General features: G+C 44.3%; 2 protein-coding genes across 20 annotated transcripts in view; one reads left to right on the top strand and one right to left on the bottom strand.

Moving 5' to 3' along the window:
- LOC105490450 (ribonuclease inhibitor-like) overlaps nucleotides 1–17,152 on the top strand; it is a 75,562-nt gene that overhangs the window by 38,157 nt on the left and 20,253 nt on the right. For 15 of the 19 annotated variants that reach the window (XM_071088735.1, XM_071088738.1, XM_071088736.1 and 12 more), the window contains 5 exons: nucleotides 3,541–3,585; nucleotides 5,813–7,469; nucleotides 9,002–9,091; nucleotides 16,523–16,698; nucleotides 16,813–16,980. Coding sequence is in view for 10 of the 19 variants with exons in the window: in XM_071088738.1 (XP_070944839.1) it covers nucleotides 16,643–16,698; nucleotides 16,813–16,980 (224 nt within the window). In the remaining 9 variants the exon portion in view is untranslated. The other 4 variants (XM_071088731.1, XM_071088724.1, XM_071088734.1 and 1 more) reach the window with 3 other exon arrangements.
- LOC105490451 (testis expressed 13B) lies at nucleotides 12,818–14,084 on the bottom strand. The gene is given in 3 exon segments (XM_024795651.2): nucleotides 12,818–13,514; nucleotides 13,648–13,888; nucleotides 13,890–14,084. Coding segments are annotated over 3 exon segments (1,131 nt in total). The 3' UTR covers nucleotides 12,818–12,819.

Below are 17,152 nucleotides of genomic sequence, written 5' to 3'. Positions count from 1 at the left end.
TCAGGATTTGGCTTCCATTCTTGGGGCAAATTGGAAATTACATTGTGCTTATAGGCCCCAAAGCTCAGGACAGGTAGAAAGGATGAATCGGACTCTGAAGGAGACCTTAACTAAATTGACCATGGAGACTGGCGCTAATTGGGTAGTACTTCTCCCCTACGCTCTGTTCCGGGCCCGAAATACCCCTTACAGACTGGGCCTCACACCATATGAAATCATGTATGGCAGACCCCCACCCCTGGTCCCCAGTCTAAAAGATGACTTACTCAAACCTGAAACTGAAAATGTCTCTGAGCTCCTGTTCTCCTTACAAGCCTTACAGAAAATTCACCAGGAAATTTGGCCCAGACTACGAGAACTGTACGAGGCAGGACCTCCGCCGACGCCTCATCCGTTCCAGCCGGGAGACTGGGTCCTAGTCAAGCACCACCGGCAAGAAACTCTTCAACCCAGGTAGAAAGGACCACTGCAAGTACTCCTGACTACTCCCACCGCTCTCAAAGTAGAAGGCATCGCTTCGTGGATCCACTACACACACGTCAAACCAGTGGACCCAACATCCGACCTTCTCGAGCCGTCTGGAGCACCGGTTACATGGACTGTAGACAAAGCTAAGAACAATCCCTTAAAGCTAACCCTGCGCCGTCACCCACATAGCCGTAACCATGTCTAGCTTGCCTATGCTTTTATGCCTTATACATCTGACTCTCCTAACTGCTGCGCCGTCTAATCCCTATGTCTGGAGGTTCTGGCTCTATGAGAACAAAACTCACCCCGGGGAAACCCCCCAAGCGGGTAAACTGCTAGCTAGTGCAGACTGCCCCCCCTCCGGGTGCAATACTCCAATTTACCTCAATTTCACTAATTTCCAAATTGCCCAACCGGGGATACTCATGATTTGTTTTGAATATGATCAGACTGAATATAATTGTAAGAATTATTGGTGGCACCAGAATGCAGGTTGCCCATACCACTATTGTAAAATGCACTCAGCCAGGGTATGGGACAAATACCCGAGAAAGTCTAACCTCCTCAGGACTCGCTACCCGACAGGGACTCCCAACATATTCACTTGGATAATAACAGATCCAGGGCACTCCCGGTGGACATCGCCCCAACATGGGGCAGTCTACTACGATGCCAGTAGTAGCTGGCCTAGTAGCCACCTGTACTTGTGGCGGAGTCTAGTCCAGATTCGACCCTTAATCCATACACAAATCCACAGACAGGAAACCAAGCTATCACAAGACTTGCAGCCCTTCTCCTGGCTAACCCTATTACAAGAAGGGCTAGCATTCGCCAACCTCACCAGTTTAGGCGACCTGTCCTCTTGCTTTATGTGTGCAACCTTAGGAAGACCACCATTAACCGCTGTTCCCCTTTCCTCCCCACCCACAAACTATATGCCAGATTCTAATTCATCAACAGTTGCAATACCTGATGTAGCCCTGTACCGTGACCCATACCAAGAGAAATACCCCTACTGTTATTCAGCATTTAGTAGCAGCCTCTGCAACCAGACGGCTACATACCCTAATAGCCCCATACGTGCTCCCCCTGGTGTGTTCTTCTGGTGTAAAATGACTCTGTTAAAAACTCTGTCCAAAAGCATCTCTGACGGACAGTTGTGCATCCCTGTTACACTAGTTCCCCGACTGACCCTGCTGACCCCGGCAGAGTTCATAGGCTGGGCAAGGACTGCCCCAACTGAAACTGCGTGACATAGACGAGCAGTTTTTCTACCACTAATTGCCGGAATATCCTTAACCACCTCTGTCGTCGCAGCGGGGTTAGCAGGAGGGGCCCTACAACACTCCATGATAGAAAACGACAAGCTGTTACAACAGTTCTCTGTTGCTATGGAAGACTCCGCCTATTCCCTAGCCTCCCTTCAGCGGCAGCTCACCTCCCTAGCACAGAGACTTAACCGCAGAGCCTTAGACTTACTCACGGCTGAGAAAGGAGGTACCTGTATGTTCCTCAAAGAAGAATGCTGTTTCTATATAAATGAGTCAGGGTTAGTTGAGGAAAGAGTCCAACGCCTACACGAACTAAGCTTAGAAATGAAAAAGCAACAATTCACTACAGCCGCTAACAATTGGTGGAGCTCTTCAATGTTTTCCCTTCTGGCACCCCTTTTAGGCCCCTTAATGTCTTTACTACTTCTATTCACTATAGGCCCCTGTGTGGTAAATAAAATTTTACAATTTGTCAGAGAAAGGTTTGATACCATCCAACTAATGGTCCTCCGTAGCCATCACCAGCCTCTCCTGCACCCAGAAAGTGAGGCTATATTATAAGACTCTGGAAATCCAAGATTGGACATCCAGTTACTTATGAGAAGGGGGAAATGAAAGGACACAAGGATAGATGTGTACCCGCCCCCCCACCCGCTACACCCTTGTTCTGCTCTCTAATCTTTGCACATACCAGAGATTTCGTAAGTTCTGTGAGTACCTGGTTTTCTGCACGTACCAGAGATTTTGTTTTGCACATACCAGAGATTTTGTAAGTTCTGAGGCAAGGTCACAAGACGTGTTTAAGTAAGATAAACTCTTGCTGCCATAAACCTGCTCTCCCACCTCAAAGTTTGAACCAAAATATCAGAAATGGCGGGAACCAATCATAGTTAGCCAAATCGCCTTGTTCAAACACTAGCCAATCATATATCTGATTTGTATAATAACTCTATGCCCACTTTTCTTAGACTATATAACACTGCTTGGAGCTCAGTGGGGGAGCTCTCCTGCCCATCTCGTTTCACGAGCGAGGGAAAGTTCCAGGTTCGAACCTGTAATAAAGATACTTGCTGCTTAGCTTTGACTCTGGACTCTGGTGATCTTCTTCGGGGAATAAACGGTCTGGGCATAACACCACAACAGAAGCAAGAGGGTAATATTCACTGGAAAGAAAATAGCAGAAAACAATCGCTTCAAATAGTGTATGTGTCTTTAAGCTCATGCTGAAAATTTTCCTTATTGATGATATAAATTAAAATATCCACAGCTAAATATATGCATAAGGGAAATTCTTTTTTTTTAAGAGATAGGGTCTCACTCTGTCAGTCAGGCTGGAGTGCAGTGATGCAATCACAGCTCACTACAGCCTTGACCTCCCAGACTCAAGTGATCCTCCTGCCTCTGTCTCCCAAGTATCTGGGAACACAAGTGCACACCACTACACTTGGCGGATTTTTTATTTTTTGTGGAGACAAGGTCTCCTTATGCTGCCCAGGCTGGTCTCAAATTCCTGGGCTCAAGTGATCCTCCCACCTTAGACTCCCAAAGCCTTGGGATTACGGGTGTGAGCCACTGTGCCCAGCTGGGAAATTCTTATGTTTTATTTTATGTTGCATATTAGCTATAAAATACCTTTGTGGGTAAGTTAGAGAAGATGTGAGATGATTTACTTTCTTCGTTGTATTTCTATTTGGGGAGCAGCATGAATGGCTGTTGCAGTGTGGCAAAATTTCTGTGCATTTCAGGTTTTGGTATAAAGGTGTATTTGTGCTACTCCTAACTCTAACTCTTTCTTCCACAGTTGCTTCAAGTTCTCTGGCTTCATTTTCATGTAAAGAGCTTACAGGTAGATGTAGATGTCTTTTCTATTTTACTCTCTTTTTCTGTTTTGAGAATAGTATCTTCCAAGAACCCAACTACCCATCCTTGCCCCACCCCGCTTCTCTCTAACTTTTCCCCCTTATCCACTGGGGCAGCAATCATTGCTTTTTTTTGGCAACTATAAAGCCCCAAACTGTCACGACAAACAGGGCTTCTATATCATATAGAATATATTCAAATACCTATTCGAATACTGGTCAAGAGCTAGATGTAGAAACTTTTATTCTGAGAAAAGACCAGTCCTCTTCTGGAATTATCTAGATCAGGGCCAGCAAACTATAGCTAGCAAGTCAAACCCAACCAGTTGCCTATTTTTGTAAACAAAGCTTTATTGGAATACAGCTATTTGTTTACATATTATCTATGGCTACTTTCACAGTAAGATGGCAGAGTTGAGTAATTGCAACAGAGCCTGAAAAGCCTAAACTACTTAAGAAATTTTACAGAAAATGTTTGCCAACCCTTATCTAGATTAGCATTCCCCAAACTGAGTTCTAGGAACAGTTTTGCAGTAATTAATAACTTTGCTGTTAGAAAAGGGTTCTGTAGTCATTTAGGACCAGAAAACTTCGGGTTAAACACAGTTAAACAGCCTTTTTCAACTGTAGGAGAGTTAAAGAATGTTTCATATGCTAGTACAAGAGCCTTTCATATGCTTATAAGCATTGAGAAATTCTAAGAGACTAGAGGATGCACTCCCTTCTTCAGACAGTTTTCCAGGGAACTCTGATTTGGGAAATGCTGGCATAGACATTCACTTAATATAAGTTTGTACTTGATGTCACTTACTAGTATTGGACAAATTACTTAAAGCTATGTAAAGCAGCACTGGCTACATAATTTGTGGGATACAGTACAAAATGAAAATGCAAAACCTCTTGGTCAAATATTAAGAATTTCAAGAGAGCAACAGCAGAGCATTAAACCAATTATACATCCTTCTGAGTGTGGAGACCTGTGTGACTGCAGAGACTGCACACTCATGAAGGTGGCCCTGGTTATAAGTTTCAATTTCCTCAACTATCAAATGTAGGTAATACCTATTTCATGGGATTATTGTGAGAATTAAATCAGAAATATACATAAAGGTCCTAACAGTGTCTGTCACAGAATAGGCAATAGTAACTTGTTTGTAATCCAAAGGCATTTATAGCCATGTTCAATAAATATTTATTGAGTGTCTGTTATGTGCTGGGCTTGGTGCCAGGTACTCAGGGTACTTATTATAAAGGAGATAGATAAGGCCCCTGTCTTCAGGTATATTATTGTATAGTAGAAAAGACAGTGAAAAAGTAAATGAACAAGACAGTTATAAATTGTGATAAGAGCTATAAAGGTAAAAATATGGTGCCAGTAAGGGAAATAGTAGAGAGGATCTCCTTTAAATTGGGTGGTCAAACAAATCCTCTTCTAGGAAGTAATATTTGAGATCAGAAGGATGAAAACGAGCTTTTCATGGGAACAGCAGGAGGAAGAATGTTCCAGGTGGAAAGATTAGCTAGTGCAAAGTCCCTGAAGTAGGTGAGAACATGGCATTTTGAGAACTGAAAGTAGGCCAGTGTGTCTTTAACGTAGAGAGCAGAAAAGAGAATGATAAAAAATGAGGCTGAGGAGGGGAGGTAGAGAGGGCCCAGATCATGAGAACACCTTGTAGGATGAGAATTTTGGATTTTATACCAAGAACAATGAAAAGCTCTTGAAGGATTTTGGGCAGGGAAGTGACATGATCTAATTGGTATCTGTAGAAGATTGTTTTGGCTGCTGCATAGGAAGGAACCAGTAGATGGGCAAGAATAGATTAGTAGGATGCTATTTGGTCAGTCTAGGAAGGAGGTGACAGTGCCCTAGACTTGGGTGGTATTTGAGGATATAGTGGTAAATAAATGGATTCGAGGCTTATTTTGAAAGTATAAATGTTAGGCCTTGCTAATTGATTGGATGTAGAGGATTGAAGGAAAAGTACTCATAACATTTTTCTGAGCAACTGGATAGCACCACTTAACTTTGACAAGATGCCTGAGGAGGGTTTTGTGTGCGGGGACAGAGGAGTATAGAAATCAAGAACTCAGGTTTAGACATGTAAAGTTGAGGATCCTTTGGGACATCTAAGTGGAGATGGTGGTGATGGAGGTACTAGTTAGAGTTGTTGTCTGGGATTCTGTAATTACTAACTCTTGCTGTCACCACATTAGATTACTGGGAAATATTCAGAAGACATCTAAAAGAAAAATACCTAAAGATAGGAGTTGATAAATGTTATCACCATGGCAAGCATATAGAATCACAACTGCTTCTTGTAAAAGACCATGGTATATCAGAAGAGACACCATGTGGAATTCCTCAACAAGATCATTTTATTGACATGGAACATGTATTTGATCCTAGTGAAGAGGGCTCCAGCTCATCCCGAACTGTGGTGCTTCAGGGATGTGCTGGGACTGGGAAACAGCTGTGGTGCACAAGTTCATGTTTGACTGGGCAGCAGGAACCGTCACTCCAGGGAGGTTTGACTATCTCATCTATGTCAACTGAGAGAAATCTGCCATATTGCTAAACTTAGTGCTGCTGACCTTATCACTAACACTTTTCAAGATATAAATGGACCAATCTTGGACACTATTCTCATATATCCAGAGAAGATTCTGTTCATTCTCGATGGATTTCCTGAGCTGCAGGACCCTGTTGGTGACCAAGAAGAGGATCTTAGTGTTCACCCCCAGGAGAGGAAGCCAGTAGAGGGTCTCTTGTGCAGTTTTGTGAGGAAAAAACTGCTCCCTGATTCCTCCCTCCTGATAACTGCCCGGCCTACAACCATGAAGCTCCACTCTGTTAAAACAACCTATCCAGGCAGAGATCTTACGGTTTACAGATACTGAAAAGACAGCATATTTACTGAGCCAGTTTTCAGGTGCTAATACATCAATGAAAGTCTTTTACGATCTTTGAGAGAATGAGGACCTTGACTTTATGTCTTCACTTCCCATCGTCTCCTGGATGATATGCAGTGTCCTGCAGTCACAGGGAGATGGTGACAGGACTCTCTTGAGGTCACTTCAGACCATGACTGATGTGTATTTATTCTACTTTTCCAAGTGCCTCAAAACCCTTACAGGCATCTCAGTATGGGAGGGACAAAGTTGCCTGTGGGGTCTTTGCTATTTGGTTGCAGAAGGTCTGCAAAACCATCAGGTTTTGTTTGCAGTCAGTGACCTCAGAAGACATGGGATAGGAGTGTGTGATACCAACTGCATTTTTCTCAGTCGATTTTTGAAAAAGGCTGAAGGAGCTGTCAGTGTCTATACTTTCCTTCACTTCAGTTTCCAAGAGTTCTTGACTGCTGTCTTCCATGCCCTGAAGAATGACAATAGCTGGATTTTTTTTTTTTATCAAGCAGAGAAAATGTGGCAAGAAATGTTCTAACAATATGGAAAAGGTTTTTCATCACTAATGATGCAATTCTTATTTGGCCTCTTACATAAAGGGAAAGGAAAGGCTGTGGAAACTACTTTTGGAATAAAACTTTCCCCAGGACTTCGAGAGGGGTTACTGAAGTGGACTGAGAGAGAAATAAAGGATAAGGCTTCTAGGTTACAGATTGAGCCGGTGGACCTGTTTCACTGTTTGTATGAGATTCAGGAAGAAGAAAATGCAAAAAGGATAATTGATGATTTACAGTCAATTATACTGCTTTAACCTACCTATACAAAAATGGACATTCCGGCTATGTCCTTCTGTGTAAAAAGCAGTCACAGTCACCTGTCAAGTGTCTCTGACGTGTCAGCACCTACTTGGATTTGAAGAGGAAGAGCGAGCCTCAACATTCGTGCCACTAGCCTTGACACTTAATCAGTGTGTATATCCATTCTTTCCTCCAGTTTTTGGCCTTCCCAGACAATGGGGACTGTACTAGTCACTCTGTGTGTGTGTGCGTGTGTGTGTGTGTGTGTATTAGTATTCATTGTCACTGTGTGGATGTGGTTTGTAATTCTAAAGTGTTATGAGCATGTAAGGTCATCAAGTTGATCATTCAGGACTCTGCTATTTTGGTGTAATGACCATTCTGGAAAAAGGTATAAAACCTAACTTTCAATTGGTTGTCACTCTCCTCTACATATACTTCATCACTGAGGCCTCACGGAACTTCAGGTTAGTAAGGGGCAGAGGTACACTCCTGTATGATCTTGCTATAAATCCTGGTTATTTCCACCAGAGCTTGCAACTTCACAGAAGGTCATGAGCTGAAGTTGAAAGAGGCTTAGGTAAATTACTTTTATAATACGTACTCTGTATACCATAAAATACAGTCCCACTGGCTTATTGACTAAAGCAGCAAAGAAGACTTATACCTGTGTTATCTAGAAAATGCTGTAAGTCAGTTCTCAATATGGATTAAGATTGATAATGCTTCTCCCTTAGTTTTCAGGCCAGTTGAGGGGCAGGGGACTGGGAGGAGAGGGATCAGAAGAAAGCTCCACTTGAGGAATGAAATAACTCAAGTTGTATCACTTATAGTTGTATTTCTTGAGTGGGCAATAGCATAAAGGTGGAAATGAGCATGGGGTATGTGGGTTTGAGGGAAATGAGAGGGAGGGAGGCATTAACAAAAATTTGTGTTTGGAACTAGAGGGGGAGGTTTAATGGACTCAGAATTGTGAAAGACCTTGCCTACAAGGCCTTGACCAATTCTGTGTATGTATATAATATACAGCTTTATTCCAGCTGTATATTATAAAGTAAAATAATGGACTGATACATTTAAAGTTGAAACACTGATGGAAGCAAAGCATCTTCTGGTTCATTCTGGGTTTTCAGAAAGTCAACCTTAGATGGAGTCCTCCCCCATAACCCTTATTGCCTTTGTCAGAGGGTTTAAACTCTTATCAAAAATTTAACCCAACATTCTTCTTTCCCAAGCATATTGGCTATGTAAAAGTTTACTATTGAGCTTTCCTGGTTTTTAATTATTGTTATTAATTCTTCTATTAGTACTAACAACCAAGAACCAGTTATATTGTAAAGTTAGCTTGGGCAAGTCACTTGATGTCTCAGAGCATGTGCAAAACGGTGATTATAATACTTGTTATTGGATTAAGGGCCAGATAAGATAATTTGTGAAAATAAAGTGCATACCTCAGTGCCTGGCACATAGTAACATGGTTTTGGAGTCAGACCTGAGTAATGACCTCAGTTCTGTACCTACCTATGTGACCTTGTGCAGATTACTTTTTGTGCCCAAATTTCCTTATCTGCAAAATGGGGTAATACTTCTTAAGGTTTTGGGAAGGGGTAAATTAGTACTACTAGCAAAGTAACAAAAGTCAAATAAGCCTTTTACTTAAAGTTTTATTTTAAATTACTTTTTATTTCCTCATCTCTTTTAGGTCCTTTCAGCTGTGCAGTTTGCCAGTGTCTCAGCTACACCTGCTCTGCCAAGCACTGCGTAATCCATACTGTAAAATCAAAGACCTGAGGTAAGTTGAACTTTGCTTTAAACTCTTAGGTATTTGCAGGTAAAGATTAGGTTGCTAGAAATTGCACTCCCAGCTGACTGGACCTGAAAATAAAATATAGCTAGTTTTCGGCTTCTCCACAGTGGAGCAACAAATGAAGAGATGTGCTACAGGCCTAGAAGGAGCAGGAAGGAGTCAGGCACAGATCTCTGCCCGCCCATCCTGCCTTTTCCCCTTTTGTATGTACTGTTTTTCTGTAATGAGTAAGTGGACGGTTTTAACACCTGAGAGATAGATTTGGGTGTGCTGCCCCACTTGGATCTGCCACCCCTTTTCCTCCTAGACTGCCACTGCTCTCCCCCTTAGTTTTCTTTCAGTTGGGTCCTATCCTACTCCATGCAGCTTGACGATCCTTTTCTCTCCCTCCATTTCCCATCTTCACCCACTAGTTATTCCCCAAAGTACCCGAAGAGGATCCCACCCCTGCCCTGCCCTTCCATCTTCACTTACTTCCAAGCACTTTGTCCACAACACACACACAAGCAGGTGCCCCCTTGTTTTAACACCCCTTTGCCTTATAGATCAATGTCTGCTCTTCTTCTTTCCTCCAGTCCCAAAGGAAAAGGCAGCCCTTCCAAGCCACCCAAGCCAGTAAATTCACTTATTTTTGTATTTTTGTGAATACTTATTTTACTTTCATAACACAGAAATATATAAAGAAAGAAAAGCCCTCCACCCAACTGCCCCATACCCCATCCCACCCTATATCCCCATACCCTGCTGCCTCCTATCCCCTGACCCTGAGCCCGCCAGGTACCTTGTTTGCTAAATGTATTTCCAGACCATTTTATATGCTTACACAAACATAAAACTGTAACATAAGACAAACATGAATATATAAATTTATAACATTCATATACACACAGAACTTTGGGTTTTTTTTTTTTTTTTACAAAAACAAACGCGACCTTGTCACATGAATTTTTTTTTTCATTTAACAATACAGGGGCCATGCCTCTGATACAGTATGCAAAATCTACCACATTCTTTCACATGTTTTTTGCATTTTCAAGCTTTCTTCAGCTATCTCCTTCTCCATGGCTCAAATTTCTCCCATATTCAAAAGAACCGGCCAGGCACGGTGGCTCACGCCTGTAATCTCAGCACTTGGGAGGCTGAGGCAGGTGGATTGCCTGAGGTCAGGAGTTTGAGACCAGCCTGGCTAACATGATCTCTACTGAAATTATAAAAATTAGCCAGGCGTGGTGGCACATGCCTGTAGTCCCAGCTACTCGGGAGGCTAAGGCAGGAGAATCACTTGAACACGGGAGGCAGAGGTTGGAGTGAGCCAAGATTGCGCCACTGCACTCTAGCCTGGGCAACAGAGCGAGACTCCGTCTCAAAAAAAAAAAAAAAAAGAAAGAAAGAAAGAAAAAAAAAATCCTCTCTCAACTGAGTATCCCACTTCAATCCTTCCCTTCACAGCCAAGAATCCTTGAGGAAGAGCCTCCCTCACTGACTCCACATCATCCTCACTCACTCCTCACTTCTGCAGTTTGGCTTCTGCCCCTGCCACTCCCCTAGATCTGCTGGAAGATCCAAAGTAAATGCCAGACCCAATGGATACTTTTCAGCTCCTATATGAGAGGGCCCCTCAGCTTCATTGACCTTTTTCTCCTAATTCTTCCCCTGTTCTGACTACTCCTAAGTACCTCATTTTCCAACCAGGGACAACTTTGCCCTCTAGTGGACATGTGGCAGTATCTGGAGGCATTTTTGGCTGTCACAACCCGGGCTCTGAGGGGTGGATGCCCTTGGCAACTAGTGGGTAGAGGCTAGGAATTCTTCTAAACATCCTACAATGTACTGGACAGCCCCCTGCAACAAAGAATTATCCAGCTCCAAATGTCAAGAGTACTGAGATTAGGAAACCCTGCCCTAGAGATGTATAAAGAAACTCAAAGACATTTCTGAAAACTGCAGGCTAGGAACCTGACCCTCAATCCTGATTATTGTTCATCCCCAACAGGAAAAAACCTAAAAATCAAGTTTAGCTGCAGCAGAGATGTCCCAGGGCCATGACAGCTTCTTAGTCTCTATGTCCACAGGTCCTGGGCAATGTCCAGGGCTCCTTCAGTTGTGTCTCAATCTGGTCCAGGTGGAGCTCCTTCTCATCCTTCCACCTGTGGGCTAAAACATACATGTAGCCCCCATCAACAAAACTTAGTCATCAGAGGGAGAGAAGCAGACTAACCTGTCACCTACCCCCTTACCCTACCCACTCCTATCCTCCTCCACCTCACCCCTTCCCTCTAGAAGTTGATTTCCCATTGGGATATGTTTCTGTTCTGTTCTACATTTCTGAATTCACTGAGAGCTTTGTAGCCAGATTTCCCTCCCACATTTATCATTGCGGTGGTGGGTTGGGGGACAGAATCTCTCAAGATGGCACCATGCTTTGGTTCATAGTCTAGACCAGCAAACCCTCTGAGCACTATCAGTTGCTGATTCACCTCCTTGGCAGTGGCGGTTCTCTTTTCAGATCTGACTGTCCCAGGTTCTACTCACTGGGTACTGGAAAGGATTCTCCTATCATGGGGCCATACAGTCATAGCAGTCTGCACCTGCATGATGCTGGTGTCTTCTGTAGGTAGGTCTAAGGGATTCCCTTAGGAGTGGCAAATCTCTGCTGTGTTGATTTGAGTCAGGATGAACCTGGGGTTCATCCCAGGCCTGTTTTGATTGTTTCTTGTGCTATAACTCACTCAGAGCATGAATTGATTGTTTCTTGTGATATAACTCACTCAGAGCATGAATAAACTTCCTATCCAGTTCATTCATGGAAACTCTTGGGATTCAGGAATCTCCACTGCTCACCACACCCTGATGCAACTCCCCAGCAAGTCCCACCATTTTCTTTAATGGTCTTTTGTTCACAATTGCTCTTCTGGTACAAACGTCTGACTTGGAAATAATCTTGCTCTCAGAACAGAAACTCACTCAAATTAGTTTAAAGTAAAGGGGATCTGTGTAAAGTAGATTTTCATGTAGCACAACTACAGGAAGTGAAAAGTGATTGGGCCACCACTACTCTCTCCCTCTCTCTGGAGTCACAGGATGAACTCCTCTATGCCTGTCTGCTCCCTGAAACCTCATACTGGTGTCCTCTAAAAGACACTTGACTCTGTAAAGCATCCAGTTCTGTTTCCCCACAGCCAGGGCCAGGCCTCAGCTATGGCCTTGGTGTCCATGGCTCTGACCCTGGCCCCAACTCCAAGTGACCCACTGCTTCATTGCCCAACACCATTCTGACTGTGGAATCTGCCTGTCTGTTCAGATTTTCTAACATAAAAAATTCATTTGGCTCAGGATTGGTCAAATATCCACTCCTGCTCCAATTATCTAAGGCCTACATGAAGGGAGGGAGTGGAGGTGTTACATACTGCCCAGGTCCACCAGACACTTAAGATAGGGAGCTAGAGACACACACACAAATAAAAACTGCAGTAGTTCTGGAGTGTTGACTACTAATACTCTGAAATACAAAGGGAGTCATTAAAACATGTCTCTCCCTGCCTGTCATCTACATCCTCCCACCCACAACCCCACGTCCCCCCACCCCATTGTCCAATCTTCCCACTCATCCCCTTTCCCCCACTTCACCCAGTCCCCCTCCCACCCCTCCCCTCTCCCCCTGAAGACTGATTTCCCATTGAGATACATTTCTGTTCTATTTTACATTTCTGAATTTACTGAGGCCTTTGCAGCCAGATTCGCCTCCCACAGAGGAAGCAATTTTCCCTCCGTGAAAAATTCACAGCTTTACACCACGGGCAGTCCCAGTCCCCTGGCCTGCGATACACTGGAGGTCTTCTCTGTTGATGAGGTTCGGAGTCTCTCCTGTCTCTTGGGGGCTCTTGAGGGTCTATTCCCTGGGCCCCCACATCAGACCACAGGCTAGCATCAGAGGCCCCCCAGTTGGAAGGCATCTGAGTTGGAACCGGTGCTGTGACCTTTGCTGGTGAAGGGGGTATAGTGGGTATGGCTGAGAAGGCGGACAAAGGGCATGGGTATGAGTATGTGAATGAGGTAGGGAGCTGGACAGGAAGAGGCTCCAGTGAGGCTGTGAACCCAGGCCCAGAGAAGTAAGACAGGGCTGTTTGTGCTGACCTGAGATCCTGCTCCCTCTGCCCCCCAAAGGTGTAATTTGCCTGCTCCACAGCTCCCAGAGGATGCCTGAAGCCTCCTCCCAGCCCCTGCAAGGCCTCCTCAGGGGCAGGCCCCGCCTCTGCATACCTCTCCTCTCCTTCTCCTTCAGCAGCACCAGCAGCAGCCACCGCCTCCTTTTCCTGCTCACCTGCTCCTTCTGTCCAATCCCCTCTGGCAGTGGCCAGGCCTGGAAACACTGTAGCCTGGCCCTGCCGCTGGGGAGATGCCAGCTCCTGGAGAGAAGTAGGCAGAGCTGAAACACATTCTGGGGACAGGGCAGGGGGTCCGGGCAGGTTGGGACAGGGCAGGGGCATTGGGCAGGGGCCATTCGGGGGATCTTACAGCATGGAGGAGCTTCCATCTCAGCATGTCCCGCTCTCTCTGCGCCTCCGCAAGGCTGGTCTGGGTTATCCGCAACTGGAAGGTCGCCTTATTGCATTCCATCTCCTGCTGTTCTTTGAATTCCGTCAGGTTTGAGGCCAAGACCATCGCAGCTAATCTGTGCAGTTTGGCAAAGCCTTGCAGCCACTGCACCCTGCGGTTTTGTAACTGTCCCTGCCTGTGGGCAAAGCGCACGCCCAAGGCCAAGCTGCCCCAGGTACAGGCAGGCCTCTTTGACCTCGCTGGGCACCTCGCTGTCCTCCAGGATGGCCCAGAGCTTGTCTTCCACCTCCTCCCAGGATAAGGATATATTCTCGAGGTAGAACTCGGGGCCTTTCGTGTGCCTGGCCATTTTCTCGTTGATGAAGGCCACCACGTTGCTGTGCCGGAACCCACTACTGGGGTCCTCAGGTCTCAAGGCCATGATGGCCTAGGGGTTTAACGGTTTCACTAGCCCTGTGTTGATGGAGCAGCCAATAGGTTCCTTTCTTCCCCCTTAGCCCCTCCCTTCATCAGTCTTCTCCCACCCTCTTGCCCCCACCCTCCACTCTCTGACAAGACCCTCCTAATGACCCTCTGACAGGCTAGTCCTACCCTAGGGCACCTCCCACCAGGCCTCACCTCTTCAGCCAAGGGCCAGGGGAAGTACAGGTCAACCTCACTGCCTAACACGCCTGAAGAGAGGGTGGCCTCTTTCTAGGGCTTCGAGGGAAAAGAAGCCTCAGGGCCAACCGTGGAGGCTTTTACACTGGGACTGTTTCAATTTCCAGAGATTGTAGGGTTGAAAGGGAGTGAGTGAGGATGGCCTCTGCCACTCCACTGGGACATAAGGGAACCCGCCACATGGTTGGGAGACCTTGAAGGCTGAAAGAAACAGGAGTGATCCGGAAGGACTTAGAACCAAAAAAAGTATTTGTGGACAAGTTGAAGACTCATCCCTCCCCACCATAATGGTTTGTCCCATGCCAGGGGAGTTTCGCCCCCCCAAATGGAATATTCCAGAGCAGGAAACAGCCCCAACCCCTCAGTTGCCCTTGGGGGAAGAGGGTGGAGCCAGGGGCGGAGCTTATTCTCTATTTGCTCAGGGCTAAACATCCCAGACACCGTAACAAATCCTGGCCCGCCCTTCCTCCCCCAGCTCCTCTTTCCTCACTCTCCTCCCATGACCCCTTCTCCCACTCCTCTCCCACTGAAACTTTTTGAATCTTGAAGCAACTGTGGGAGAGGGTTAGGAGTAGCACAAATACACCTTTATACCAAAACCTGAAATATCAGAGATCTTCCATCAAAGGGATATGAATATGTCTCTTAAAACCTTCGGCCAGGCGCAGTGGCTCATGCCTGTAATCTCAGCACTTTGGGAGACCGAGGTGGGCGGATCACGAGGTCAGAAGATCGAGACCATCCTGGCTAACATGGTGAAACCCCGTCTCTACTAAAATTACAAAAAATTAACCGGGTGTGGTGGCACGCACATGTAGCCCCAGCTACTCGGGAGGCTGAGGCAGGATAATCGCTTGAACCTGCGAGGCGGAGGTTGCAGTGAGCGGAGATCACACCACTGCCCTGTAGCCTGGGCGAAAGAGTGAGACTCCGTCTCAAACAAACAAACAAACAAGCAAACCAAAAAAACTTGGATGACTTTCTGAGACCCACAAGACAAACCAGACAAATCTCAGGTCGAGTCCAACGTTGCTACTTATTATATGACATCGTACTGTAACTGAATCTGTTTCTACCTATGGGTCTATGATGATGGCCAATGACAAAAGGGCATGTAAAGTTATAAGAGTAATGTTTTCTATGATCCCATATTTGTAAAATGTTGAAATTATGTATGTGTGTTTGCATATGTTTTTATGTTTCCATAATCTTGGAGAACAGAATGAGGGAGGATATATAGCAGACTCAACATTAGTTATCTCTGGGAAGTGGGGTTGGACTGGAGGTTCGAAAAAAGTTTTTAACTTTTTAAAATACATTTTTCTCTAATTTCGCTAGTTATAAAGAGCATATAACTAACTATATGTATGCATACATCACAAATCTGGAAAGTTATATACTAACACTTTAACAGTGGTTATGTTTGGGTAATAGGAATACAGTACTTTAAAAAATATTCTTTACGTTTTTCTCTATTGTAAAATTGTTTATAATAAACATGTGTTATGTTTTTCAAAATTGAAAAAAAAGTTTCTCCCAGTAACAGCTGATCATTGTAAATAATTTTTAAGTACTTGGAAAGTACTTCTATAATCCTACCCTTCCTTCAGCCTGGGTAATAATCCCTCTTAATAGTTATATAGTCTTTTAAGATAGACCAGAGCAAGTAGTTTTTAGTTTTTCAAACGAATCATCTTCTGTGTTACTCTGTGGCCCTTGCACAGGCTACTCTGTGCATGTACAGATTGTTCCTCATCCCCTCCTGCTCTCTCCACTCCCATTCTCTTCATTCACCTAACTCCTATACAGTTTCTATTCCCTTTTCATGATAGTGTTCAAACATTTCTTCCTCTTGTATTTCCTGATTCTGCAGACCCCACGACAAGCTAGGCTGAATTGTGCAACCCTTTTATGTCCCCATAACAACTTGTGCATATGTCTGGCAGTACTTTTCACACTGTATTGTAATCTGTGATTTTCTTGTCATTTTTCTCCATCAACTGGGGATTCCTTGAGGGTTTAGTCTGTGTCTTAATTATCTTTGTGTTTTCAACATCTAGCACAGTGCTAAGCACCCAATATATTAATTATTGAATGAATTGAAATAATTTATTACATCAGCAAGGTGCTAGCAAGTATCTCCAAAGATATCCTATTTTTTGTTTGTTTGTTTATGAAATGTACTTTTTCTCCACACAGACGGATTTGATTTTCTGTCGCCTCACAGCTTCTTGTGGTAGGGACCTCTCCTTAGTATTTGAAACTAACCAGCATCTGACAGATTTAGAATTTGTAAAAAATACCCTCGAAGATTCAGGAATGAAACTTCTGTGTGAAGGATTAAAACAGCCCAACTGTGTATTACAGACATTGAGGTAATTGTAGCAGGATAATTTGTTATTTGATATTCTTATTTTGGGGGTCAATTTCTATTTCTGTTGGAGGAGAGTGTGAATATGGTAATGAGTTCATTCTTCTGTTCTCTAAAGGTTTTTCCGGCGCCTTATCTCTTCTTCTTGTGGGGCTCTAGCAGCTGTTCTTAGCACCAATCAGTGGCTCACTGAACTGGAATTTAGTGAGACAAAACTGGAAGCTTCAGCTTTGAAATTGCTCTGTGAAGGCTTAAAAGATACAAATTGCAAATTACAGAAGCTCAAGTAAGTTGTAACTGTTAGTTTTCATTCTGCAAGAATATTTGAAAAATATGCAACTCAAGACGGATGTCTTAGGATCAAAACACATTTCAAGGAGTCATGAAGAGGAGGAATAAATGTGGCAGTCCCTAAAGTTGTTTCTGTGTAACAAGTTTAGGAAGACAATTTTCATTTT

This window comes from Macaca nemestrina, chromosome X (assembly GCF_043159975.1).
Source record: "Macaca nemestrina isolate mMacNem1 chromosome X, mMacNem.hap1, whole genome shotgun sequence".
NCBI classification, from domain to species: Eukaryota; Metazoa; Chordata; class Mammalia; order Primates; family Cercopithecidae; genus Macaca; species Macaca nemestrina.
Note: the sequence above shows the minus strand (reverse complement) of the source record. Positions and strands in the feature narration are given on the sequence as shown.